Here is a 27,481-nt window from a genome sequence, read left to right as displayed (position 1 = left end):
AATCTAAATATAAAAATATATTGATAGATATTTTATTTAGGAATATTTCTATATTTTAGGAGAATTTATATATAAAAATATTTTGATGTTACTTATAAATTATTTGTAAATAATAATAATTTTAAATATTTGCATTGACTTAACTATTCATAAGATAGTTTAGATTTATATTTTTAATATAATTTGAATTTCTATGGTTTTTTTTGTTTGCTAAAAAATTAAATAGAATTAAAATTTTATCTTTTTTTGTCTTTAATTTTTCTAATGGTTATATGGTTAAAAACCGCAAAACCGAAAAACCGAACTGTTTTTGATGGTTAACCGATTTACCGGTTAACCGTTTAAAATTTTAGGTTTAGGTTTTTAATTTTAAAAACCGTATTACAATGGACCGGTTTACAAATCACCCTCATGGACCGGTTAACCGGTCCATGCCCACCCCTACATAACGTCAGCACGCCATCATGAATGATTTTGCGAAAGAAGCATGAATTGTAATAAATACTCTATTTTTATATTATATTTGTAATATAATGACATACTCACTTTGGAAAAAAAATTCGTCTGGTTCCATTTTTAATTTATTTGATGCGAATATAATTTAATTTTTAGAAAAAATTTAATTAATAAGATTCATTTTGAATTTCAGTTTGAAATTTCAAAACGGACTGATTGAAGTGTGTGTACATATATATGAAATTATAGAGGTGTAAATATTAATTTACTCTCTAAATTTATATGCAATGAGAAATTAATACCACGATTAATTTGTTTATTCTATTAATAATAAATATTATTAAATTTGGTTATTTCCGTAAATTGAAATATTAACCAACCAAATTAAATAATTATTTAGCTAGACTATATTCAGTTTGTTTAAATTTTACGTGCAGTTTAGATAAAAAAAAAATCAACTTTCGTAAGCGAACCGACTGATGCACATATCACCATGCTTCTAGTTCATATTTAGTTTAAGTTTTCCAATACATGACCTTGTTAGTTTAACCATTAAAAGAGAGAGAAACTTATTTGCTGTCTTCATAATTTTTTAAATTTTATATTAGTGTAGAAGTTTTTGGAAGCAAGGATGATTATTTTTAAAATAGAATCGTGCAATGAAGTGGGTTTAAAAAGAGAAGATTGAAGAAACTTTTATCTAATAATGCCTTGGAAAGTGATGACAAATAGGAAAGTGAATATGCTTCCCCCATCATTCATTACAACTATCAATATATCATTATTCCACCTCCATTTCCACTTCCACCGCAAAACCCTAGCTCATCTCTGTCTTGTCAAATTTGTATTGCATGTCCCCATGCATCTTTCCTTTTTATTTATAGGGTTGATTATTTATTAAAATTCAATTAAAAAAAAAGATTATTTTTGTTCAAATTTTATAATTTAGTATTGATAAATATGTTTAAATTATAGTCAATTAAACATATTTACAAAAACCCTAAAATTACTTTAATTATAACCAAAAAAATAATCTTTTTCAGTTGAAAAATATTTACCAAAATTAAACTAAAAAAAATTAACGTATTTTTGTAACTATGTTTAGCTGACTGTAATTAAAATTGTATTTATTAAAATTATGTTACTATTAAAAAAAAACTAATTTGAGCCATAAATAAAAAAAACGGAAAATATTAATATTGTTGATGAAGCCTTCTTATTATAAACACTTTTTAGGAATATACATATATATATATATACATATATATATATATATATATATATATATATATATATATATATATATACTTCAATCATCCAACTCCTCATCGCCTTATTCTCTATAAAGCTGCTACTTTCTTCTTTTCTTCTTTCACTACTTTGTGGGGTATTATATGGGGTATCATATCTCTGTTGGCTTAGGCAACTCCATCACACACCAAAAAGTTGGACAGTAGTTTCTACATTAAATAAGTATAAACTATGCTTTTTTTTAGTAAAGTAATTTTAAATTTTTATTTAATATACAGATAATAATATAAGAAATATACAGAGAAATATACATAGATTATTTTTAAAGATAAAATTAGAGTTGGTAGTTTGAGATGAAAATATTACATTTATATGCTATTTTTAGTGTTTTGGGGAACTAAATCTTTGACGATTTTTGAGACGGCCAAACACAGCCATATAGGATGAGTGCAATCCCTCCATATCTTTTACTTTTTGCAAAATACTACTAAGTTTTTATTTTTAAATAAATAAAGTTACTAAATGGCTATTTTTTATAATAAGTGTCTCAATTTTTTTTGTACAATCAAGCCCCCGATATTAAAATTCCTAATTCCGCCTTTGATTATTCATATTTAATTTGTTATATTTTAAGGTTTGAACTTACATTTTATAACAATGAGAATTCGCTATAAGAATTTCATATAATTATTTATATGGCGCAGAAAAATATATAATTATCATATTGTCACATAAATAATTATTGATCTACAATTCTATAGTCACCTCTTTTACTATAAAGATAAAAAGGTATCCGTTTTATGAAAAAATTATGATTTAGAAACTTGGGAGATGATCAATTAGTTATTTGTAATTTTGAAGTGAGAATATGCATATTGTTCTGTCCACATCCCATGCTGCGTCGGGTACGAGGCAACGTTGCTCAGCTACAACTTGCTAGAGGTCCCCAAGTTTTATATGATACTTTTTAATAGCACAACTTGGTAGAAGAAAAAATAGTTTATAAATTAAATCAAAGGTCTAATTGCTTTAAAAATTAAGGATAGTAGAACTCTTGTGACTGGAGTACACATAGCACATCTAATTAAAACAATTTAAAATTGTCTCATACATGTCAAATTTTATTTTTGTCTCATATAGCCAATTATATGTATCCACATTGCGCATGAAATATTGAAGACAAAGCACAGTATCAACACATTGATAAACCAACGAAAGGGAAGTGAAAATTTTGATTGCATATTGGTTTCACTTTTGGCAACAGTGGTCCAATCGAATATCAACCATGCATATTAAATACACAAGTTTAAAATTGAGACTAAACTCTTTCAAACTGAATTAATATGAATAATCAAATTATCAAATCAAACTTAACCAACAGTTATTCATAAAGGAAAAAAAAAACTTAACCAACAGTTAGATTTCCCCTACCCTACACCCACATACTAATATACTATGCTAAATTAATACTTAATTATTAAATTAAAGTTATAAGTCGCTTTTATTAAAAAAAACTAGCAATTTCATATTTTAAATAGAAATTTTAGTTAATACTTTAGACTAAAATTTTAAGCGGATTTTGATTGACTTCATTGATTAATCTTGATTTAGCGACGAATTTCGACCTTTTATCGACAGAAAATTGATTTAGCAGCGGATTTCAGCCTTTTACCGACGAAAATATTCGTTGCTGAAAGACGGTTTTCTAGTAGTTAGATTTAGTATAGTTACCAAACACTACTCAATAAAAATAAATGCTGACATTTTTAATTTAAATAATAAATTTATCAAACATTAATTCCTTAATTATGATATTTTACAAAATAGGTGAAGATGGAAATGAAACAGTAAACAAAAAAAAAATTACGGTTTTGAACTATTTATTTTTACGAAATGGTTATTTTTTTTGATAAAATTTACGAAATGGATATTGTTGTTTCATTTATTATATTTTGATAATCAAACTTTTATTTTGCAACAACAAGATTATCCAATCGATTCTAGTCAATAATTATTTATGTGGCTAACAGATTGCGGGGTATCCAACTTTTTCATGTATAGACAATTCATCAGTCACATAGATAATTAATTGCCGGAAATCCAAAATTTTGGAAGATGGTAGGATCTTTAAATAAATACTCACAAACACTCACAAACTCTCACACATAAAAAAAAAGTAAAAATTTGTTAAACTCTTTTTTTATTTCACTTTGCTTTTTGCTTGATTTGATATCAAACATTACATGAGTATTTAAAGTAGTTCTAAAATAGAACGTACAAATAACTTATTAACTTAATTCTAATAATCTAATTTAACTATAATAAATCACTAACATAAATTTATGAGTTTAATACTTTTAAACTCACATGACATAACTCAATAATAAAGCTTCTTTAATTTTATTTTATTTTAATAGTTTATTTCATTTTTATTCAATTCAAATTTAACAGTCAACATAAAATACGAATAACCGTTTTGCATAAAGTGTATAGTTTAATAACTACAAAAAATTTAACCGGAGGATAGTAATTTTTTAAGGACCATCCCGTGGAACTAAATTGTGCGCTTGGTTGATAAGTAATGAAAACAGTACAGCGGAGATCATTCAAAAGCTTTTTTGTTGATATGATTGACCAGCCAAAAGGGTTACTTCAGTGGATTATTAGGTGGCAATAATACCAACATGATTATAAGGAATAATATCTTGAAACTATTTACAAGAACAAAAGAAGTCCAGAAATAAACAAAGAAAAATATATAAACTGGACTGCTTGGATCAAGCCAACACAGCAAATGATTTGAAGATGAACTGCATTTCCCTAGAACATCTTAGAACTATCACCATCCGATCAATAATTTGATAATTACATCGAATTTCGGAGAATTATTTGAAGCCATCATAGTAAAGAAGATAATAAAATCTTTATTTAATTTACATATATGAGAGGTCTGCTACGTAGCTATAAGAAGTGGGTGCATGAAATGAATAATGGAGGGACCCAAATGTAAGCTTTTTGATCATCACAAAGGAATCCCTTGGATTGAGGAGTAAATAATATTAATATGGTTGTAGACTTGAAACACGGGACCCTTTTTTTCCAATTTAAATTTCTTTAGAACTTTTTTTCTTCTTTAACGTTGATGATCCACAGTATAAAAAGAAGAGAATTAGATGAGTAGAAGAAAGAAAGATTGTGACGTGCATGTGATCAAACAGCCTTTGTGTTCCCCTCTTCTAATCCTATTATATACAAAAACAAATCCACCATTTCTTCTTCCATGTCCTTTTCACTTTAATTCGGCTTCTTAATTCTCTCTATTTTTCTTTTAATTTATTGGTAATAATGTTTAGTTCATAAACTTAGGCATGTTTACTGAATTAGATGAACCGAAATTAGAGAAAGCTAAATGATTTACAAGCTGAAAGTTAATGACATTTTATTCTAATTAATTAATTATATGCTAAATGGATTTTAACATCCATAAAAGAATTTATGTGTTCCTTTTGAATTATAACTTTTTTTTATGAATTTTTGAATTATAACTTAAAAGATTTTTTTTTTTATACTTCTTCCACCAAAGTTGAATTTACAAATAAGATACAAACAAATCTTTTAAATAACAATTTGTTCTTTTAGTTTTTATTGTCATTTAAGTTCTCAATATCTTTAAATGTTGCAGGATGTTTTTTTAAATATTTCAAAAAAAAAGCATTTAATTATTTTTTTTAAATAATTCCCACATTTTTAATTATTTATGTTCAGGTATGGGGACTTATTTGCACTATTTAAAAAAATTAAAAATTTAAATGGCAAAAATATATTAAAAAATCTTAATTATATGCTCTTTTTGAATAATTTGAAAGATATAATTTTGATACCTTATGACACCAATTATCTTGAACTTTAAAAATGCAAGTAAAAAGTGTTAAGAATAAAAAATTTGTTGATTTATGATGAGCAAGTGGCAATTAATTTAGATTCAATTTTATATTTTTACAAAATGAAATAGAATACATAAAATTTCAACAATGTAATTAATTATTTTTGGACCCCATTTCTTACGTTCGTAAGTGTAATGCACAAGACTTGATCATCAATTGCACCGACTAAAAGCATGTCATTAGTGGAATCATTGGGCCCCAAAATATCAGTATGAATATGATAATTTAATAAACTTTTCGCCACATTCAGTAGAATATACAGAATTTATTCTTTGCAAATCAATAGTTATTACCCTTTGCCTTTGTATATGCTAAAGTTTCACTAGTAAATATAGAGTAGTATCTTTTTCACGCAGAAGCTGAATCAATGTCTTTAACAAAAGAAAAAGGGAATAAAAGATATAAAGATAAGAAATATGTCTTCTCTTTTGTTCTTCCATCCTTTTAATGTAACTCTAAAGCAATCTTAAAAATTAGCTTTCTTTTTAAATAAAACAATTCATGCAGAAAACCCTAACTTTTGGATTGTTTTGAAGGGAAGATTCTTTTCAACGTCTTTTCTTTTGAAAATAAAAAAAATGCAACTTTTGCATGAAAATCAAATCCATATATCTTAATCTTATGCATTTTCAATAGTTTATAAAGATTCCTTTTCTACACCCAATCAATCAATTTCCCTTTACTTAATTTGGGTCATTATGTCTTTACTGATTTTGATTACTACAAACGACTAATCCTCTCATTTATTTTCCTTTTTAGTTCAATTATGACGTGTTCTGAACAGATTTCAATAGTTAAATAATATTTTTAGATTTTTTATATTGAAATTAATTCAAATCGAATTGGATAGGTCTCTTGCGGAAGATAAAATTATATTCTCAAATTTCAATAGTTGCATACATGAATGCGATTTAAAACTGCGACATCATTTAAGTCTGAAAAATGTCTTACCAGCTCAATTGAGACTTGATGCTTCATTTTTTTAACTAGTATTGATTTACGTGCTCTGCACGTTGCTCATAATTTGACACGTCAATAAATGTTTAATTATATTTTATTGAATTTAAAATTGAAAAATAAAAATAGATTGTAAATTATTGTTTTCCCTATCACTCTAATACATATGATGCCCTTAAATAACAAATAAAAAAGATAAATAAGTATGTATAGTTTATTACTAATTAATAATTAAGAGTATAATTTCATCAGTGACAATCTATTTTTGTCATTTTGGTCATAGTTATGGACAGTGAGTAATGATTTTATCAGTAAAATATAAGGTTTCAATCTAAAATAATAAAAACATAATAATTAAACTTAAAATTCTGTGAAAATATAGGGGCCAACTTAGTGTTTTTCCTAGTACTTTAATTAAGCAAAACACCTCTCCTTCCTCAGATATGTATATATGGAGGAGATGAAATCCATATTGAAGTTTTTGTATTTTTAATTTATTTAGTTTCTTTTCAAATTTTTATTTTTCTCTAGTACTTGTACTTAGTTTTTTTAACACGTAGTTGTACTTAGTAATTTTGAATTTTTAGGTTATTTTTTGAAGAAACAAAATAAACGTGCATTACGAATTTGAATATCTATCTAAATCGACATGCTGGAAAAGCAGACCACATCATTAAACTTACATCATTAAACTTACAGAGAAACCATATAAACACATAGGCCGACTAGAAAAACTTTAAAAAATACCAAATATATACAAATTTGAAAATATAGGGACTTTTTATCATTTCCAACATGACAATTGTAATTTTTTTTTTTTGATAATTACAATTGTAAATTATTTACGGCGACTAAGCTATATATTCATAGTTTTCATCCATAAAAGATCCAATAATAAAAAAGCGAATAGTACTTGAACCTGTTGAATAATAAATTTTAAAAAGAGTATGCATAAATAAAAAAAAGTCACATGATTAAAAATGTTAAATCTTTTATGAAAGTTTCATAAAAGTATAGATCTTTTAATTTTATCCAATTTATTCTGAAACGCAGGATTCTGTTTTAATTATGTCCAACTATACGATTTTATTTATATGTGGCGCTCAGTAAAATTACGTAGGTGGAAATTATTAAAACGAAAATTTGTCTTTTAAGGCGATATAAATAAAATTAAAAAATTTAAATTTTTATAATTTTTTTTTAAGGTTTGTCTTTTTTAAGGGTAAATTGAAAGTATAAGGACATTTTATGGGTTAAACTGAACAGAAAGGCATGTTCATCATATACATAACACAAAAGACGACAAAGAGCAGACATGTGTTTACATTAGAGAGAGTTGCAGTAATAGAGAGACAAACGGGTATCTTGTCCGATCCATTTAATATCAGTGTGCCATTAATATACTACTACTATATATTGTTTCTCTCTCAGCAAAACATTACTACAATACAATTCAACTTCTGATCTCTGCAAAACTTATATAGTTGTTCAACTTGTTTGACCACTAGCTACCTTCAATAGCTACGTACATAATTTTTTATTGTATTGCATTTGAACCGAAAGAGAAACGTACACGTATGATTACTGAAACGGACGAAAATCAGTGCAAGAAGAGACAGATGAAAGAACCTTGTAGCTTGTCGTTTTGAATGCACATTTTGATGCCTTCTTTTAAATAATGCATACAAACCACAGCAAAATAAATTAAAATGAAGTGACGGTATAGAGTAAGATTTTTCTTATAAAAATAACACTTAAATTAAAGAAATGAGTTTAGCTGTATTCGCTCTGTGTTTTAAGCTGTCTCTCCTTGAAATCTTCGTTTAAAGATAATCTAATATTTTATACTATTTATTACGAATAACTAAGAATACATATGCATAATGACAATGTTATTATTTTTTGGAAGATTACTACGATCAGCGGTGGTCATGTGACTAAATATGTGTGCGAGGGTTTTTGTGGGGTTCATTTTAATTGTACATGTTTTAGAAATTAGAATAGAATCTTCTTGGCTCTTCAATATGTATATAACTATATCATATATATATACATATAAATAGCTAGTGAGCTTGAAATGTTGGTGGGGTTAAAGAAGATGAAAAAGAGTAGTGATTTTGGTGGTGGGCTCGGTAGGATATCTGTCCAAGTGGCTTGTTTGATAATGCAAAAATGATCAAACGTTTCTAGACTTTCCATAATACTTGATAGGTTAACTATTTTTACACCATCAATTTTAAAAAGCCACTATTATTCTCCTTACTTTTATATTTTACATAACAGAAACCCTCTTAGAGCATCCCCAATGATATTCTCTATTTTAGAGAGCATATTTTATAAAATAGAGAGCATTTTGCATATAAAGAGCATATTTTTTAATTTTACTACAATAGACTCTCTAAATATAACGTTTTATTCAATAAGTATTAATTTATTTAATTATTATATTTATTTTTTTATTGTAATTTTTATTTCTATAATTTTTTATATTAAAATAAAATCAAAACACATATTTTTAAAAATAAAAAGATAGTCTATATATTTTGAATTTGAAATTTTATTGAAAAGATAAGAAGTAGAGAGTGAATTTGACTCTCCACATGTGGAGAGCCAAACTCACTCTCTTCTTTAAATTTAAATTATGGAGAGTCCATTGAACTTCAAATTTTGCATGAAACTCTCTAAATTAAAGAGTTTGATATATTTAGAGAGTGCATTGGAGATGCTCTTATACTGGGGAATTTAATCGCCAAAAAAAAAAACTAATATATGATTAAAAAGATTGTAATTTTAAAATTTATGAGAAATTGGTAATTCATACTTAAACTCCTAGAGCTACGAGTAATTAATCGATCCCAACACAACCACGAGACAGAGTTATCTTTGCTTGTTTAGAAGTTAAATTGAGTAGAGTCAACTCGCAAGTTATTCCAAATTGATTCAAAAAGTATCCAAAATTGACTCGATCAATATTGAATCGAGTTCAAATTCGAGCTACTCGAATTAATTATCGAATTGCGTTCGAATTTCAAAATATCTAACTTGATAAGTTCGCGAACGTAAGCTGATTTTAACAAATTACTTTTTATATAATATATAATTGTATACTTATTTTATATAAAATTTAATTTTTAATATTTATACATAAAAATGAGTCGAGTTTAATTCAAGTCTTAAATATTATAACAAGTTGGACCTCGATCTCTTAAAATAAAACTCGACTCGACGTGATTACATCCGTGTATATTCTTGTTTCTGTTTCCCATTACCCATAATCTGCTCATTCTCCATTAATGAGATAGGCCCCATTCTTGTACTATGAATGTTGGGCCCACACCCACCCCAGGCCCACCACATCATCAAGTGGTTCAAAATGGATAATCATAACCGTTGTTTACTTAATCAATTGGATATGGATTTTAATCAACATAACATGATCCTTCTCTTTTGACAAATGACAAAGTGGAGTTTCATTTTGAGCTTATCATACAAGTTATACAAATGGTACAAGGATCCAAATATAAAATTTAATTATGCTTCAAACTAATAATTACTTTTTCAGTTTCTGGGTATAGATCAGTGGCTTCAAATCATTAGTTTAAGGTAATAATTAGTTTACATATCTTCATATGTGATTAAGTGGCCTTATGAAAAAGAAAGAAACAAAGGAAACCTAACTGTATCGCAATGGTAAGATTGTTAGCAATGAGGATAATAAATTAATTTTGGAAATAATAAACATACATACACCGCATTATAAATAATTACTAATTTCTAATAAATATTTTATATTTGGCCTATAAACATTTAAAAGTACCCCAATTAGTGGGTGATTGTAGTCACAAATTAATATGGAGTGAGGTCGAAATGCAATAAATTCCCATAGTTTCAAATAAAATGAAATGGGTAGAAAATAGAGGGGCGTGGTAATAAATATAATGTGATGAAAGAAGAAAACAAAACAAGAATCACGAGATTAGTAATACGTACACATAAATATAGAGAACCATAAAAAATACATGGACATTGTCCATGTCAGCCGCTGCATTATCATGCAGAGTACTCTACACAAGTGCTTTTGAACTTGCGAATCAAGAAAACAAGAACAAAAAGATATGGATTAACTATAAATATAAAATTAAAATAGAAGACTGTAGAAATTTTTAGAACATGTCGATCTGCAAAGAGACTGAGGAGAGGAAATTTCCAATTATAATTGAACATTGGGACACTATAAAAACTGGAAAAAAAATTAAATGTCACATGCAATCTGATTATTCTATATTAATTATATCTGTCTTATATAAATTGATGTTTGGAGTTTATTAAATTAATCTAATATGTATATGAAATTTAAATGTAATCTGGATGACAAATTTTCTACAAAAGAGTAACATTTTAATTTTGGAGTTATATGAGCAGGTTTTGATGTACTTACTGGCAAAAGAAAATATGTCATTAATTTGGTTATGAGTAGCCTTACAGAAGGGCACATGATAATAGACATGTTTTCAGATGATTTTCTTGGTGTCATGAACTGATTTGATAGATTTGGCAAGTTTTACCTATGGAATGAACCACATTTAGACTCTACCCAGAAAAAGAAATTCTCCTGCTCTTTTAATTTCTTCTCACATGCTGTTTTTTTTAGGGAAAAAAAATCAAATACATTATTTATTAGAAACTGAAAATAAGAGGTAAAAGGATTTGTAAAGAGAATGGTGGGGAACAATGGACAGTAGCTTTGTTTTTCCAATAATGAGAATCATAGGGCATGATCAAAATAATCAGTTGAGTATCTAAATGAAATAATTAGTAATCATTTTTCAAATTCTTTCACTTACTGTCCCTACTGTTTACTGTCATTTACTCATCATAAAATTGAATCCATTTTTTCACTTTTATACCAATCATTCATTCCAACAGTTTTCATATGTAATCTTGTTCAAATTTTGTGCTCATGTCCATCCAAATTAACAAAAAAGTAAACAAATTATGGTAAACTCATTGATCAAATTAAGGAATATAAATATTTTTTTAATTCTTGACAAAATATAATGAATGTAATATACCAAAAACAAATATTCGTTGGGCCCTTAAGTAAAAAGAAAAGTAGGGGTAAAATTTATAGTTATTCATATGGAAACTTTTGAGTACAATAATTCAATCACCTGAGACACGAAAGAAAGCCGAGCCGATCGAGAAAGAAAGCCAAAGTTGGAGGCTCAAAGCAGAGAGGTTAAAGGCTAATTAAAGTGATCATATATAGCTATATATATATATATTATAGTAAATGTATGGTATAAAATACTATATATTATAATTTATGTATAGTCAGTAAAGGTGGTAGTGGGCAGAGAGCATGTCCATATGATACTGATATTGAAGTATGGAATAATATTATTATTGAAAGAAAAAGCAGGGAAAAGAAAGAAAGAAGAAGAAGCGAAGTTATAGAAGAAGAAGAAAAAAATGTCGTCAAGTAGAAGAAACAGGCTTTAAATCCCATCATGTGTTTTTAATCTTATATTAATAATATTTTATAAATCTGCTCAGAATAGTAGAAAATGATGGGGATTCTATTCGTAGAGTGTGTCGCTGTTCATTAACAACAAAAGGATACCTACAAAATGAAGAGCAATTAAATAATCAAAAAGCATATAAATACTCGTTTTACGTGGAGTAGTAGTAAAATAATTAAAAATGGATTTAGTTTTTTCCTTTTGTTTTCTACACGAATCTTCTATAATTTTTTATTATTATTAATTCACCTAAAACTTGTAAATATGTATGTGCAAAAGCCAAATTAAACTAAAAAATAATAATAAGGATCATATATGCTCTAATATTTAAATGAAAAAAATTACATATATTTTTATAATTTTGAAACACATGAATAGGCCACTAACGTTTCAAAATAGGCTCTTTTAGATCCTCATACTCATTACAAGCATATGACCATTTTCTAAAAAATATTAATAGCCTAAAAAATCATTTAAAAATATTAGTGATTCTTTTGCACCTTTCCGAAGAAAAGTATAAGTGAACTTTACCCCCAACTTTTGGAGAAAATATGACCCTTTTTTTTCATTAAAAAATTAATTCGGATCGGAAAAATAAAAAATTTAAATAATCTGATTGGTTCGATTAATTTTGATTTAATTTTTTTTATATCTTTATAATGTCAGTTCGGTTTAGTTTAGTTTGAACATGTTGCATGCCCTTTTTGTAAATTTCTTTCAATAGTTCTCAAGGAAATTTAGGAGTACTTACTGTTTATAACTACAAGTAATAAGGGCATTAAAGATGAGATTAGAAAGAAAGCGACTTTAGACATCTTTTTTTTTTCTTTATAAAGTGTATGTTAAGATCAATGAAAATGTGCATAAATAGCAATGAAAAAGGATAGCTAGTTTTTCTTTTTTGCTTTAGATACCATATTGAAACTCGCAGTCAGTATAAGCAATTAAGGAGATATACTGTATAGTGAAAAATTACAAAAAGAAAGGAAAAAAGGGGAGCAGAAACCACGATTTGTAAAGAGAGATGCATCAGACTATGCAATGGAATAATAACAGTCGGTTGACTAATGAATATGAAGCTGGGTGTTCATCAAAATGAAGCCACCAAAAGAACCGAACCGAATCAAAAGTGGTTGGTTTAATTCATTTGTAATAAATTTTTAAATTATTTTGATTTCGATTTTAAAAATCCAAAAAAAAAACAATATAAAATACTAATTTTTTTTTCAAAAGTAACATTATTCTCTTATGTGTTTAAATAACGAGAATGTATGATATAACAAAATTATTTAAGATTTTATTTCTAAATTTACTATTTATATGATTTTATCTTTACATTTTTTAGAAGAAAAAGAAATTATATATTTATATATCAGTTAAATAAAAACCGAACTTAACAAGATTTGTGTGAGTGAATAATCCATTTCATCAAATTTAAAGGTATTTATATACAAATATTGGAATAATGGCCAAATATAAGACTTGAAGTAGTGATTAAGTAATTATCCATACTATTAATTAAAAAATCTATACTAATAATTACAATTTATAACAAACTAATTAGATATTATATTTATCGTTGATAGAACTGAACCGATTAAATTTTATTTTTTAATTCGATTTGCTGTCATTTTTATTAAAAGTCCGAATAGTTTTTATATTTTCACTATCAAACCGAATTAAATTGAACCGATCAATGCACATATCTATTAATAAAAATAGAAAAAAAATGAAAAAGGATAGAAAAGGGGTGAAATTGTCAATTAATATGGAAGACAAGGGTACATGCATACTATACAACAATAGTATAGCAAAAATGGAGAACCCAAATGTTCTATAGAGTGCGTGATTTGAAGTGGGTGTGCGCGGGATGAATGTCAGAGAAAGAGGTTCACGGGTTTGTCTTGAAAGGCCCTTATTTCACAGTCCTATACAGACACATATTCTTTCTCACTCCCTCACTACATTACCATAATTTTTATACTCCTATTATTCTATCATTTTTCTCATTTCAACCCCCAAAAAAAAACATACTTGTAAATCATACAAAAAAACACTACATTTTTATCTCACCCAAAAGCTCATAAACCCTTTGTTTTTACCCATCACAGCCACCGAAAAGCCTCCACTCTTTCTTGTTTCCTCTTCTCCTTCCATACCCTTCTCTTTGTGCTGATCTGCAGCTTCTTTTGATCTTCATCAATGGCGCTTATGTTAGACAACTGTGAAGGCATTTTGCTGTCACTTGACTCCCACAAATCTGTTCCTGCTCCTTTTCTTACTAAAACTTACCAATTAGTTGATGATCCCGTCACTGATCATATTGTTTCTTGGGGTGAGGATGATTCTACTTTTGTGGTTTGGCGGCCACCTGAGTTCGCTAGAGATCTTCTTCCTAATTATTTTAAGCATAACAACTTCTCTAGCTTTGTTAGACAACTCAATACTTATGTAAGTTATGTTTTCTTTCTTTAAAAATAAATTTTTATTTTTTTGCCTGATTCTGATCTTGATTTCGGTTTCTTTTCAACTAGGGTTTTAGAAAGATTGTACCAGACAGATGGGAATTCGCGAATGAATTTTTCAAGAAAGGAGAGAAGCATTTACTATGTGAAATCCATCGAAGAAAAACAGCTCAGCCACAAGTAGCTATTAATCACCACCACCATCACCACCCACATTCTCCACTCGGTATTAACGGCCCGAGTTTCTTTCCATTTTCAAGCCGAGTTAGCATCTCACCATCTGACTCAGATGAACAACTCAACAACAACAACTGGTGTGACTCGCCGCCCCTATCTTCACCAATCACTAATGCTTCGGTTATTAATGGCGGAGGCGGTGGTGGATATAATTGCTCAGTTACTGCTTTATCCGAAGATAATGAAAGATTAAGAAGAAGTAATAATATGCTAATGTCTGAACTTGCACACATGAGAAAGCTTTATAATGACATAATCTACTTTGTTCAAAATCATGTCAAGCCCGTTGCTCCGAGCAATTCATACCCTTCTTCATTACTTCTTTGTGCACCAACTAATGCTACTGCCACGCCATTTACTTCTAATGGTTCGTTACTACAAAAACCATTAAATCAACTTCATGGTTACAATTATAATCCTCAAGTTCATGTTTTAAACTCTCCTACCAATACTTCACAGAGTTCTTTAACAGTTCTTGATGAAAGTTTCAAGAATACAAAGTTGTTTGGTGTTCCTTTACATTCCAAGAAAAGAGTGCACTCAGAGTATCATAATGGTTCTAACACTGGAAATATGGAGGCTACAAAGGCTCGTTTGCTGTTGGAGAAAGATGATTTAGGGTTGAATCTGATGCCTCCTTCAACCTGTTAGTTTCCTCAATACCATTTTAAGATCTGAGGTTTCTTTAATTTTGCCTTTTATTTCTTTTAGTTTTCTTGATTTAAATATATTTCCTTGTTCGATTGTGACGGTCGTTCTTCGAGTCTGAGATATCACATATATAGTTGATTAATATGTGCGTGTGCGTGCGTGTTTGAACTTCTTTTGTATAGCCATGAATGCAAATGGATTTTGGTTAGAGTGATGATCATTAAAAAAAAGCCAGTTCTTTTAGAAAAAAGAAACGAATCGCAACTCCATCTTTTAACTTTTTTGATTGGTGCAAGTTTTCGCTAGTTCTTAATTACATCTTCTTCTTCTTCTTCCATTCTAATTTCTGATTTTCATGTCTGTACGCTTCAGTTACATTAATGCATGGAGAGAGAGAGAGAGTGTTGAGCTCTCTTGCTGCGTTTTTTACATTTCATTTTCAGAAGAAGCAAAAAAAGCTGCCAAGATTTCAGGTTAAAATATTATACATCGACTATGATCTCTAGGGCTTTCTCGGATTAGTTCTATATTAGTGGATAAAAGGTACAGATTAATGAAAAAGGCAGCTGATACCATTATGATAATATTAGTTTCTAAAAATCCTATAATTAGCACTTAATCATAAGTATGACTAACCCTATTATTGTAAAAAGAGAAATAATACAGTAACTTAGGAAAAGAAGGTCATCATTTGTAGGTTGATGAAGGTTATAATTTCCATTTCTCGTTTCTATGAAGTGTCAGTCAATGGGGGGAAAAAGAGGAAAACAAGAAAAAAAAAACAAAAATTATCAGATTAGAAGAAGGAGGAGGAAGAAGAAGAAGAAAAAAGATTGAAAGGGAACAAAAACAAAAAAACAAAAAGGGTGAGTAATTCGATGAAAGCGAAATATTAATAGAAACTGACTAAAAATGTGGTTTGAATCAAAGCTTCTATACTTCTTCTTCTTCTATACTTAATAAGAGGACCAGAAACCTTTGCCTTTTCCTACTTTAAGTATCTGATCATTTTCTTCAAAAACTCCCTTCTCTTTCCCTACATTTATCCATTTCCATTTTTTTAACCTTTCCCCACTAACCCCATAAATTACTAGATACAGACTTTTTACTGCTTCTAAATTAAACCCTCATTTTGCTATAAACCCTTTTTTTTTATGTACGTTGGCTTTGCTTGTCATTTTCTGTTATCAAACTTACAAACAAAAATGTTTGAATAATTACTTCTCTAGTATATGTTTTTCTTAGCTTTTTCTTGGCCTTGTTGTTAGACTCTGTCAGAAATATGGGTAAATCCCACATCAAGAGAAAGTCGAGCACAATAGAAATTAAATATTTGTACGGTTTTTAAATAATACACTTTTTAATTAATTATGATTACACCGGCAATCCTTCGGTCACATATGCAATATTAGATAGAATAGTCGGGCAACCAAAAAATATACTCCGTAACTGTAAAAATATTTAACCCGCAATATATTAAAAACTATGTTTATATGAAATAACTTTCTCTGGAAAAAAAATATTTGTCGTGCAATGATTTCGTTTGAAACGAAAAAGAAAAACCCTAACCCTAGGTTTGTTTTGCAACAAAACAATAAGATGCTTCTCTTGAATCTTGCTTTGTCTTTTTAGGGACATGGCACGCGACTTCAAAATTTCACGTGCGGTGTAGAAGGATACGTCTAATCGATTTTAAAACAAATTAAATAGTTAAATAATTAATCATTATGCAAATTATATATATAATGCTCCAATTTTTATTGGTTTCAAAAGTGGATAGTGGATACGGATCATCCAGTAAAGATGCTTTAAAGAGTGAGGGTGTTTCAGTGTTGATCAACAGCCGTATTGGACTGCAAAATTCTATGGTTTTTATATTTCTTTTTTCTTTGGTCTGAGAAAGAATTTTAAAAAGGAGAATTAAAGAAAAGGAAAAAGAGAAAATGGGAATTCATAAAAAGACTTCGTTTTAAGTCGTAACTTTGTTGACATTTATGGATGCTCTTTTTATGTAAGAGAGCTTTATTGACAATTTACAATAGCTTAATTAATAAGGATAATTAATTTAACACATAGATGTTCAAAATAAAGTAGCACCAATTCTTAGCTAGCTAGACTGAATCCACTTTAGATCCTCTAACATATGAGAGAAATAAATTGGGTGAAGTTAAAGCGAATTAATCTATCTATTTCAGTTATCTTTAGTTAATTTAATTAGCTCAATTAACTGGGTTTAATCAATTAATAAAATTGGTTAAATCACAGTAAAAAAAATTAAAAATCTAGTAAGCAAACAACCCAATTTTTATATATTTTATTTATATTTATTTTTAATTACTAGTATTCTTTTATATTAATTTGGTATGTTTGATTTTGTATTTCTTTTAAAAATTTTGGTAATTAGATTAATCAATTTTAGTTAAACTTAATAGCTCGGTCGGTTTGTTTAAAGAATACGCCTAATCCCATTAAATATCCAACCTTTTCAAAAAAAAAATTATATCACAACTTTTCAAAACGTCAATTTCAGCCTAACTCCGATGAGTAATTTTCAATTATATCCAATTATATAAATTTTTTCAAAAAGAACTTTTTTTTAATTTTTTTATTTATACCCAATCCTTTTTAATTTTGATAAGTATCTTTTTATTGTAAACGTAAAAAATTGGGCTTTAAATGAAAAAAAATCCAAATAATTTGGTTCTTTTGTAAAAAATAAAATAAAATAATTGACTACAGTTGAAATGTACTTAATAAAATTAGACCAAACTTCATGTTTTTGGAAGGTTGGAATATAAATAAAAAAAATTGAATATTTTTGAAAAATTATGCCTAAAAAATTAAACAATTCACTTTATTTGGTTTTGATAAAATGGGACAATCCTTAACCAAATTGGTTGTTTTCTCACCTTATCACGAATCTGAGCTAAAAATAAAAATTTATACCATTCAAAAATTGGTCTAATTTGTATTTTCACTTTGTGAGCAAATAAACTAATCATGTGGTGTAAAATCCAATTCGTTTTGTATTTTCCATCCTGAGTTTCTCATAAGGCCAGAAACTGCAAATAGTTCCTTGACAAATAGTAGATCTCAGGTTTACTTATAAACTATGTTGCATAAAACTACATTATACGAAGATGGTAAACAAATTTGGGTTGCACATGTATTGCTTGCTGATACATTAAAGCTCATAATATCTGTGAACGATATTCATTTTCAATAGATCTTTTTGTTATATATTTTAAATGCAAGTCTAGAAAAAGCACCTTCCATCATTCTAAAAATAATAAAAGCAAGAAGAAAATGTAGCTTTCTTAAGACACAAAAATAATCATAATTATTAATAATACGACATAATGCTTCCAAAAAATATAATTAAGATTTAATGTCTCTTGTCTTGTCATCTAGTATAGCCATGTTTGCTTAGATCTCTTGCTATTTAAAAAAGATGAGATGTGTGGTATTGGGTAGAAATTCTATGGGTTGTGATAGTAATGGCCAAGTGATTAATAATGATATTAAAACGTTTTTTTTCCTTTGTTTTATTTTACAAAGATATGCTTTTTTAATTTTTTATTCTAAAAAACATGTTTACTAAATCTATAAATAAAATATCAAAAATTTACCAAAAACATATTTTTATAAACAATATCACAAAAAGTAATAGTTTTGTAAAACAAATCTAAAATCATTTTTTTTCAAAGATAGATTACAAAGCACGGCACTAGGTAATCTGGATATTTAGACAACTATGACGGCCGGAACTTAGCTTTTTCCAATTGTACTCATCTGTGAGCTTTCTTGTTCTGTCCCCGTTTAATCCATCGGATAAGGTGATGATCAAATCTAAAATCATTTTAAAACGTAGTATTATTATAAATTTTCACTAATAGATCACTTATTATTTTTAAAATTTAATGTAAAAATTTCTAATAAATAATAATTTAAAGATCTAATGTCCCAAAAAAATCAACCTTCTATTCCTTTTTCAATTTCATCCCTACGTTGTAAAATCGCCAATTGTACGCAGATCCAAAATTTTCACTTTCAATTGTATCCACAAATACTAAAATGATCTATTTTTTTATTAAAAAAGGGTTCAAATAAATCATTTATTTTGAATTTGAAAAATAGTTCAAATAAGTCATTTATAAAGATTTTTTTAATCTTTTTCGAATTGAAAAAAGTCCATTTTACAAAATTGGGTACATTTGAAATCAAAGGTGTGGGTTTGACAAAAAAATTGGCAATTTTATAACGTCGGAATAAAACTAAAAAAAAATAAAGGTTGAGGTTTTGTGGGACGGTAGACCTAATTTAAATATTCACCTCTGCCTCATTAAATTAGCATATTACAATAGCTAAGCCTAGTGTGAATAATCCAGAAGTACTTCTCCCTACAGGCAACATACTCGAGTGTCATTAATAACTGCTCTTCACTATAATTTATTTGTCATTCTTATCATAATTCTATACAGTGGACTTAGCTTATTTAAGAATTTCTCCATTGAGAGATAAAAGTGTTGCTTAATTCATAATTAATGGTGCTTAAATTTGAACTTTTGGTTCAAATTTGTACATATGCTCTACCAATATTAGTCATTAAGCTTCTGCTGAAATAAGAGAGTTCTACCAATGAGATTTAACTCAAATGGTATAAATGCTGAACAGCAAACTGCTAGGTCGTGGGTTCAATTTCTTCCACAAACGCTCCCCCTTCCCAAATTATCAAAAAAAGAAAAAGAAATAAGAGAGTTACAAATTCAATTCTCATTCCGGATTGTAATAAAGAAAAGCTATGATCATTAGCTATATCATATGAACAGTTAAAATAAGCAAATATGGTTGCAATTTGCAAACTGCGTAAAGGCCATGGTGGAGACTCGTGAAGAAGTGGCATTGGAAACTATTTGGGTAATACATATGTGTTAAATACAAACAGGTTTGTTTGCATGATCACATCTATTTGTGCGCGTGTCAGATCACCAACCTTATTTCATGGAGCTCTCGTATCTTCTGTCCGCAGATGATCTTCAAGTTCCGCAATTTCCTTTGGATTTAAGAATATTGCATTTATTGAGATGTTTTTCATATCCTTGCATTTTAATGCCATTCACATATATTTAAAGTATTCTTAAACTAAGTCTAGAAGATTCAACTCGAAACTAACACAATTTAAGTTTTAATGTCATTATCTTTGATTTTAAATTTATTTCAGAAGTGTAATTTATTTTTTAAATTAAGAACAGACAGTTTTTCTATCAAAAAGGACTGAAAGTTTTAGTGATTTCATGTGATGGCTATTAATTACTTATGTCATCATATCTTGAAGGAAACATGAATTTTTCCTTAAATTAGTTAAAGATTATTCAGGACAATTAATTTTAGAAATTAGTATAGATAAAATTCTGCTAAATTAGATCACACTAATTATTTATTCCCTTTAAATTGTATATATCATAATATATAGACAAGTCGAATTTTGTTTTGAACATTTTACATTTTAAAATTAAAGGTTAATTCAGTGACGAAACTAGACCGTAATTTGAGGTAGGGTACAGTTTAATTATAATATCATGCTATAAAAAATATACATTAAAAATACATCTTTATAATGTCTAATGCTTTAAAAACACCCGACTTTTTAGTCTTTTTTCAATACTAACCCGACCTTGAAATCTAGTTATTTTTATCCTATTTCGCATTTTCTCGTTTCAATTGTACCCTTAACCATTAAATTGACATTTTTTTATTTTAAAAAAAAAATCATTAAAAAAATCAATTTAATACAAAAATTCAATTTGAATAACTTTTTTGAACTTTTTCAAAATAAAAAAAATATCAATTTAATGCTTAAGAGTACAATTGGAACGAGAAAATGCGATATATGGTAAAATTGACTAATTTTTAACATTATGGTAGTATTAAAAAGGGGTTAAAAAATCGAATATTTTAAGACATTAGCCTTTTAAAAAAAATAGATAAAGTATTTTTTATAAAATTAATAAATTAATTACAATATTTTTATGTGTTTTTTTTTGAAGAAGTTTGAGGTAGGGCCCAACCTGGCCGTACCCGAACTTCGTCTCTGGGTTAATTTCATATAAAATTACCACATTTATAAGATTTTTTATTTTAATCACGTCCTTTGAAAGTGTCAAATAAAATCATCACCTTTCATTTTTTTTGCAAATCGAACACCGGTGAGAAAATCCAGTGTCTTTCTCCTTCCAAATAAATGTCCTAATTTGACTAATGCCCTAATTAACACAAAAAATACATCCATCTTACTCTTTTCTTGTTGACTCCGGTTGTCAAATCAACAAAGATACAACGAAGTTTCACATTCGTTTTAGATTTGCAAAAAAATGAAAGGTGGTGATTTTATTTGACACTTTTTAAAAGACGTGATTAAAATGAAAAAACGTATAAATGTGATGATTTTATATGGAATTAACCCTAAAATTAATACATGTATGATTCTTTTAGGGTAATTTATTTAAAAATATGCCTTTTACTTGTACTTTTGAGGCGGGTTAAACATGTTTTAAAAAATATTATGTAAAATAGTTCAAACTTTTATTTTTTGATATTTTTGGCTTAAAAGCGTTTTATGATATCATTTTAACAAAAAAAACTAAAAACTCTATCAATTGGTAAAGAAAGATTGTGTTTGTTCCATAAAATGTTAGTAGCTTTATATAACAGGGTCATACGATGCCGTTTCGGGTAAGCCTTTTTCTTCTTCAACACAGTCCCTGCTCCACTGTAAAACCCTAGCTAAACCTCGCGAATAGAACGGTGAATTCATTTTGTTAGAACTAAGAAAACTCTTAAACCCTAATAAAACCACTGCAATGGAAGAAGATTTAGTAATAGCATCATCCTCAATCGACGGCGGCATCGGTTGCTGGGACCTGCAAACCGGCGCTGAGCAATTGCGTTATAAATCGTGCGCCTCTCCTCCTCACGGCCTTATCTGCATAGATTCCCGCCTTCTTGCCTCTTCGCAGCTCCGAGACGCTCATGCCTCATCTGGCTCTATTCTTTACTGGTCATGGTTAAAGGTATGTTTTAATCCACGTAACCTGTTCGATGTAATTCCTCTATGAAAAAATCACAGGTTTTAATTTGAATGCATTTCACTCCACAGCCGCAAGTTGAGGTTAAATGCTTCCCAGAAGAGCCGATAAAACCGCTTATTTCTAACAGAGAAGGAACTTATTTAATCGGAGGAGGATTATCCGGTCATATTTACCTTTGGGAGGTAAGACTTTCAACTATACGTTGTCGCTGACCTGAATTAATGGTGCTTTGATAATCTTTAATGATATAGTGTTGTGGTTTTATTGACACATAGGTTACAACTGGCAGATTGCTTAAGAAATGGCGGGCTCATTATAGGGCTGTAACGTGTTTGGTGTTTACTGAGGATAATTCTTATTTTGTTTCTGGTTCGGAGGATGGTTCTGTTAAAGTTTGGTCACTTCTCATGTATGCATCTTTTTTCATGTTTTTACAGTGATATTGATTATTATTAACTAGTGGATAATTTGAAATTTTCATAATTTTTTTATATGAATCAGGTTGTTTGATGATTATCAAACAGAGCAGGCTAGCCAGCTCTATGAATACAGCTTCTCAGAGCATACTTTGCGTGTAACTGATGTAGTTACAGGTTATGGGGGTGGAAATGCGATTATTGTTTCAGCTTCCGAGGATCGAACGTGTAAGGTTCGGCGTTTTCTTTGTTTCTAGCTTTGTTATACATCTTTATAGTTGCTTTAGCTGTTCAACAAAATGAGAAATGTAATATTTACAGTTGATAGTTCATTTTAATGGAGTCTAGACAAGTAATTGGGTTTGGCATGCGAGATCAGTATGAATGCATTAGTTATATCTTACATTTTTATGCTTGATTCCGAAGCTGGAGAACATCTTGTGGTAGCTAATAGTTATAACCATGCTATGTAGGAGTAGCTTTTAGTACATAAAGTTGATACCTACCGAGGGCGCTGCAATGTCAGTACCAGAACAATAAGGCTTTACCCCAAGATGCTTTCGAACCAAATTGCTATTTAACTACAATGGATCTTCCATTCACCAACCATAAAGATGTGATACTTTTACTATCATGTTAAGCAATGTGCATCTCAAGAGATATGTTTTCTTTGTTGGTAAAAAGTCTTTCTTTGTCTTTTTAATTGCTATTCATCGTACCTCTGTATATTATGCAGCCTGTGTTGTAAGCAATTTTTTAAACAAAAAAAACATAGGAAATATTTAAATGCTCTAATTGTTTTATTGATTTGTCACTCTGGCATGTTGTGTCTTAGGTGTGGAGCTTATCTAAGGGGAGATTGTTGAGAAATATTATTTTTCCTTCAATCATTGATTCTCTTGCGTTAGACCCTGGTGAACATGTCTTCTATGCTGGCTGTAGAGATGGAAAGATATACATTGCGGCACTTAATGCTGATAGTTCCTCTAGCAAAAGTGATTGGCTGCATATTATTGGTTCATTATCTAGTCAGAGGTTTGTGATTTTATTAATGGCTGCACATATCAAACATATAGTGAACCTTCTAGTCTCTAGAGTTTGGTTTTAAAATTTTCACTCTATCAACGCCATTTTCAACTTTACACAAGTGGAATGATATTCTGGTTTAATTATGTGGTGCTTACAATTTAGCATTTGGTCATTCTATTAGGCATAAGTCATGCTTATTGTTGATATCCATTTATGCAAGGTTCAACTGTTTTTTCCCCATATTATAGTCATTTACATTTTATAGGTCTTCTGGTTTCCATGACCTTTTTATTGCATGATACAGTTAAATTGCGTGATTTAAGTTCAATAATGGGACAGCATAATTCCCTTTAAAACCGGAAAATCGTTGCTTCCATACAAATAGTAAGCTGTATTATTGCTTAACATAATTGAGTCTTCACCTTTTTAAGACCATCTTAAAGAATACTTGCTCTTATGTGTCTTGCTACAAGATGTTAATGCTAGATTTTACAAATGTGTTCAGGAAAGATAGAAACAAATTGTCTTTTGATGGGCAGGTTTGTACTTTCACTTCAATTTGCTGAAAATTTGAAGCTTTCAGTGTTATAGATTCATTCTCAGCACTTCTCTTCAAGTCTATTGCTGAATTGTTTCCATAACTCAATTCTCTTAAGGGCCGTTTGGTTCACCAAAAAAAGGGGGGAATTCCCATTGTTTGTGTTTGTTTTGTCAAATTATACTAGGGAATGGGAATGTGATTACCCCTTCAATGGGAATCACCCATTCCCCCCCTTATCCCGTGGGAATGAACTTTTGGGAATGGGAATCAAAATTTAACAAAATATTTTAATGATAAATAATAAATATATAATTATTAAAAAAAAAATTAAATTTTAAAAAGTATACTTAAAATAAAATAAAAAAATTTTAATATTTTTTAATATTTTTTAGTTTTTTTAGTTTTTTTATTTTTTTTTAATAAATAATAAATATTTTTTTTAATTTTTTTTAATAAATAATAAATAATTTTTTTATTAAACTTTACCAATTTTCATTCCCATTCCTACACTTTGAACCAAACAAAAAATGAAGACAATCATTCCGATTCCCATTCCTTCTCATTCCGATTCCCATTCCCAACCTTGAACCAAACGGCCCCTTAGTTTGTTTTGGTTATGCATATTGATGAATTTTATATAATATGAGTTTAAAGTGTACTAGTGAAACTTTTGTTGGTGGCAACTTAAAAATTCATGCAAATATGGATGAAAAAGAAAATTGATTCTGTTTTTGACAAACTGTCTTTTTTGAGCAGCAAGCCTGTTACTTCCTTAGCTTTTAGTACAAATGGAAATTTATTGCTAGCTGGATCAGAGGATGGTATCATTCGAGTTTGGGATTCCAGAAGCCATAACATTGTTCGCACCTTTAAACATGCAAAAGGTTTTGCTAATGAGCTTCTGTTTCTTAAGTTGCATGCTATTCATTTATTTTTTGCTGGCTACATTTTTAAGTTTGATTCTTTTACCAAATCAGCACATCTCTCGTATAAAAATTCACTTTTCTCACTGAAATGATTCCAGTTTAGAGAGTACAAGTAAATATGTCTATCAATAACTATATTTATTTTAAAGGAACTGCATGTAAAAATAAGAGAATTTTGACTATTGCTCATCAATAGATAAGCTACTAAAATTTTGATGTGCATGATTGGCCGCAAAATCAATTCAAGGTAGCTTTTAACTGGTAGAGAGCAAGATATAGAAATATTTTACTACTAGCTGATTTAACGTCCTCCTCAGGTCCTGTGAATAACATCCAAATTGTTAGGCGGCCACTATACCTGAATCCTAGAACATCATCAAGTGTTCAAGCTTTCTCAAGAAAGCGCGGATCATTAGTATCACCTCCGCTCGAAAAATACATCAGTTCAACAGATAGAAATATCGGAGCTAGCGCAGTCATTAGACTCCAGTCTACGTGTAGCAATCCACTCGATAGTTCATACATCAGCTCCCAAGTGATTGCTAATCAAATTGAAGGCTTAAAGGTTTTTAACTGCTCAATTAGTGTTTTTAATTTACTTTCTTAACGTAAATCTCTATAGCTATCATTATCCTCTCCTATTTGTATAATGAAACTGGACGTGGCGATTTCTTTTTTTCTTTTATGCTTCTGAAACTGTTTGCTGCCCTGATTGAATTCTTTTTTCTTTGCTAACAGCAACAAGGTTCTGCTGCTGCATCTGAAATGGAAGTGGAAAGACTTAAGATGGATTGCACTCAATATATCCAAAAGCTTCAGAAATGGAAGAAAATGTACGATGGCTTGCACGAATTGTGTGTAAATGTGGTATTGGAAAAAGAGATAAGCTGATGAAAACCAATCAAAACATAACCTGAGCCTAGTAGTGTTTTTTTTCCCAGACCAAGAAGCTTAAATTTTTTGGATGTATTATATTTATCATTAAACATGATTCAGGGAATTGAGCCCCACTTTTGCAGTTCTTCCCCATCACAAGTATTATCCTGGTTTTTTCACCAGAAATTTCTGTTGAGGCATTATATAATTAGAATAAAAATAAGAGGGTCATATTTTTTTGTAAATATTGTCATTAACTGGTTTGCAAGCTTTCTGCTCATTAAAATTCAAGTTTACAGGGACCGGAGAATTTGACTACTGCATCCTCTCATCCTTTAGTTTTCACTGGAGCGTCTGGGTGAAATGCATTGTAAGTAAACCAGACTCTTGAATATCTAAACTAAATTTATATGGATTAGGAAAATTTATGAAGTATAATTGAAGTATGTACGAATCAATTAATGGATACTGCTGATCATAACAAGTTTCAAATATATATGTTCTATTTTAATCAAGAGTTTATATGAATTTGCTGTATATATATAGGATTTATTAAACACTGTTAAACTAATCATGAACAATTTATTTTCGAATTTGGTTCTGAAAATGAGTTAACACTTGCAGTATCCAAAATCAATTATTTGATACTCATTTTCTTATTATATTACTTGATACTCAACAACAAACACAATAGACATTGAAAATTAAAAGTTTGTGATTTTTTGGAGAGATGAAGATTTATTGAATAGAAAAAAAGGAATGATAGAAAAAATTGTGCAGGCGTCTATGCCGTTGAGCCAGAACGCAAAATATCACACTCACTTAAATATTATCCGTTTCTGCTGTTTGAAAAATTAGCTTCTATAAGTGTTTAGTCCCTCCCTTTTGTAATGTTAGTCACTTCGGAACAAAAAATTTAATCCATAGTACTTGTCGCATTATAATAATAAAGCATTTATTGCTATTTTTTCTAATTTAACCTCTATCAATCAACAATTCAGTGATATTAAAAAATAACTAAGTATAAAAATAGTGGTAATAGATATGGAGTATAATTTAATAAAAGCATATATTGCTTCTGTCCCATTTTAGAATTTTTGTTTGACTTTACATATAGATTAA

General features: G+C 28.8%; 2 protein-coding genes across 2 annotated transcripts; both read left to right on the top strand.

Annotated features, from left to right (window-relative positions):
- The first annotated feature begins 13,980 nt into the window (after positions 1-13,980).
- LOC126677125 (heat stress transcription factor B-4) lies at positions 13,981-15,691 on the top strand. Its single transcript, XM_050371637.2, has 2 exons — positions 13,981-14,581; positions 14,665-15,691. The coding sequence occupies exons 1-2, from the start codon at positions 14,333-14,335 to the stop codon at positions 15,481-15,483; spliced, it is 1,068 nt and encodes a 355-aa protein (XP_050227594.1). The 5' UTR covers positions 13,981-14,332; the 3' UTR covers positions 15,484-15,691.
- A 6,500-nt stretch (positions 15,692-22,191) lies between these two features.
- On the top strand, positions 22,192-26,604 carry LOC126665820 (protein ROOT INITIATION DEFECTIVE 3-like). Its single transcript, XM_050358746.2, has 8 exons — positions 22,192-22,553; positions 22,640-22,753; positions 22,847-22,980; positions 23,073-23,220; positions 23,823-24,022; positions 25,314-25,441; positions 25,801-26,048; positions 26,222-26,604. Exons 1-8 carry the CDS (start codon positions 22,344-22,346, stop codon positions 26,372-26,374), a joined length of 1,335 nt encoding a protein of 444 aa, XP_050214703.1. The 5' UTR covers positions 22,192-22,343; the 3' UTR covers positions 26,375-26,604.
- The last annotated feature ends 877 nt before the right edge of the window (positions 26,605-27,481 follow it).

The sequence above is a fragment of the Mercurialis annua genome, linkage group LG1-X, assembly GCF_937616625.2.
Source record: "Mercurialis annua linkage group LG1-X, ddMerAnnu1.2, whole genome shotgun sequence".
NCBI classification, from domain to species: domain Eukaryota; kingdom Viridiplantae; phylum Streptophyta; class Magnoliopsida; order Malpighiales; family Euphorbiaceae; genus Mercurialis; species Mercurialis annua.
This window is presented reverse-complemented; position numbering and strand designations above follow the sequence as displayed.

Coding starts and splice junctions, on each gene's coding strand:
- LOC126677125 (XM_050371637.2), top strand. CDS start 14,333: ATGGCGCTTATGTTAGACAACTGTGAAGGCATTTTGCTGTCACTTGAC. Junction 14,582..14,664: donor TTAGACAACTCAATACTTAT/GTAAGTTATGTT, acceptor CTTTTCAACTAG/GGTTTTAGAAAGATTGTACC.
- LOC126665820 (XM_050358746.2), top strand. CDS start 22,344: ATGGAAGAAGATTTAGTAATAGCATCATCCTCAATCGACGGCGGCATC. Junction 23,221..23,822: donor CCGAGGATCGAACGTGTAAG/GTTCGGCGTTTT, acceptor GTTGTGTCTTAG/GTGTGGAGCTTATCTAAGGG. Junction 25,442..25,800: donor CACCTTTAAACATGCAAAAG/GTTTTGCTAATG, acceptor CGTCCTCCTCAG/GTCCTGTGAATAACATCCAA.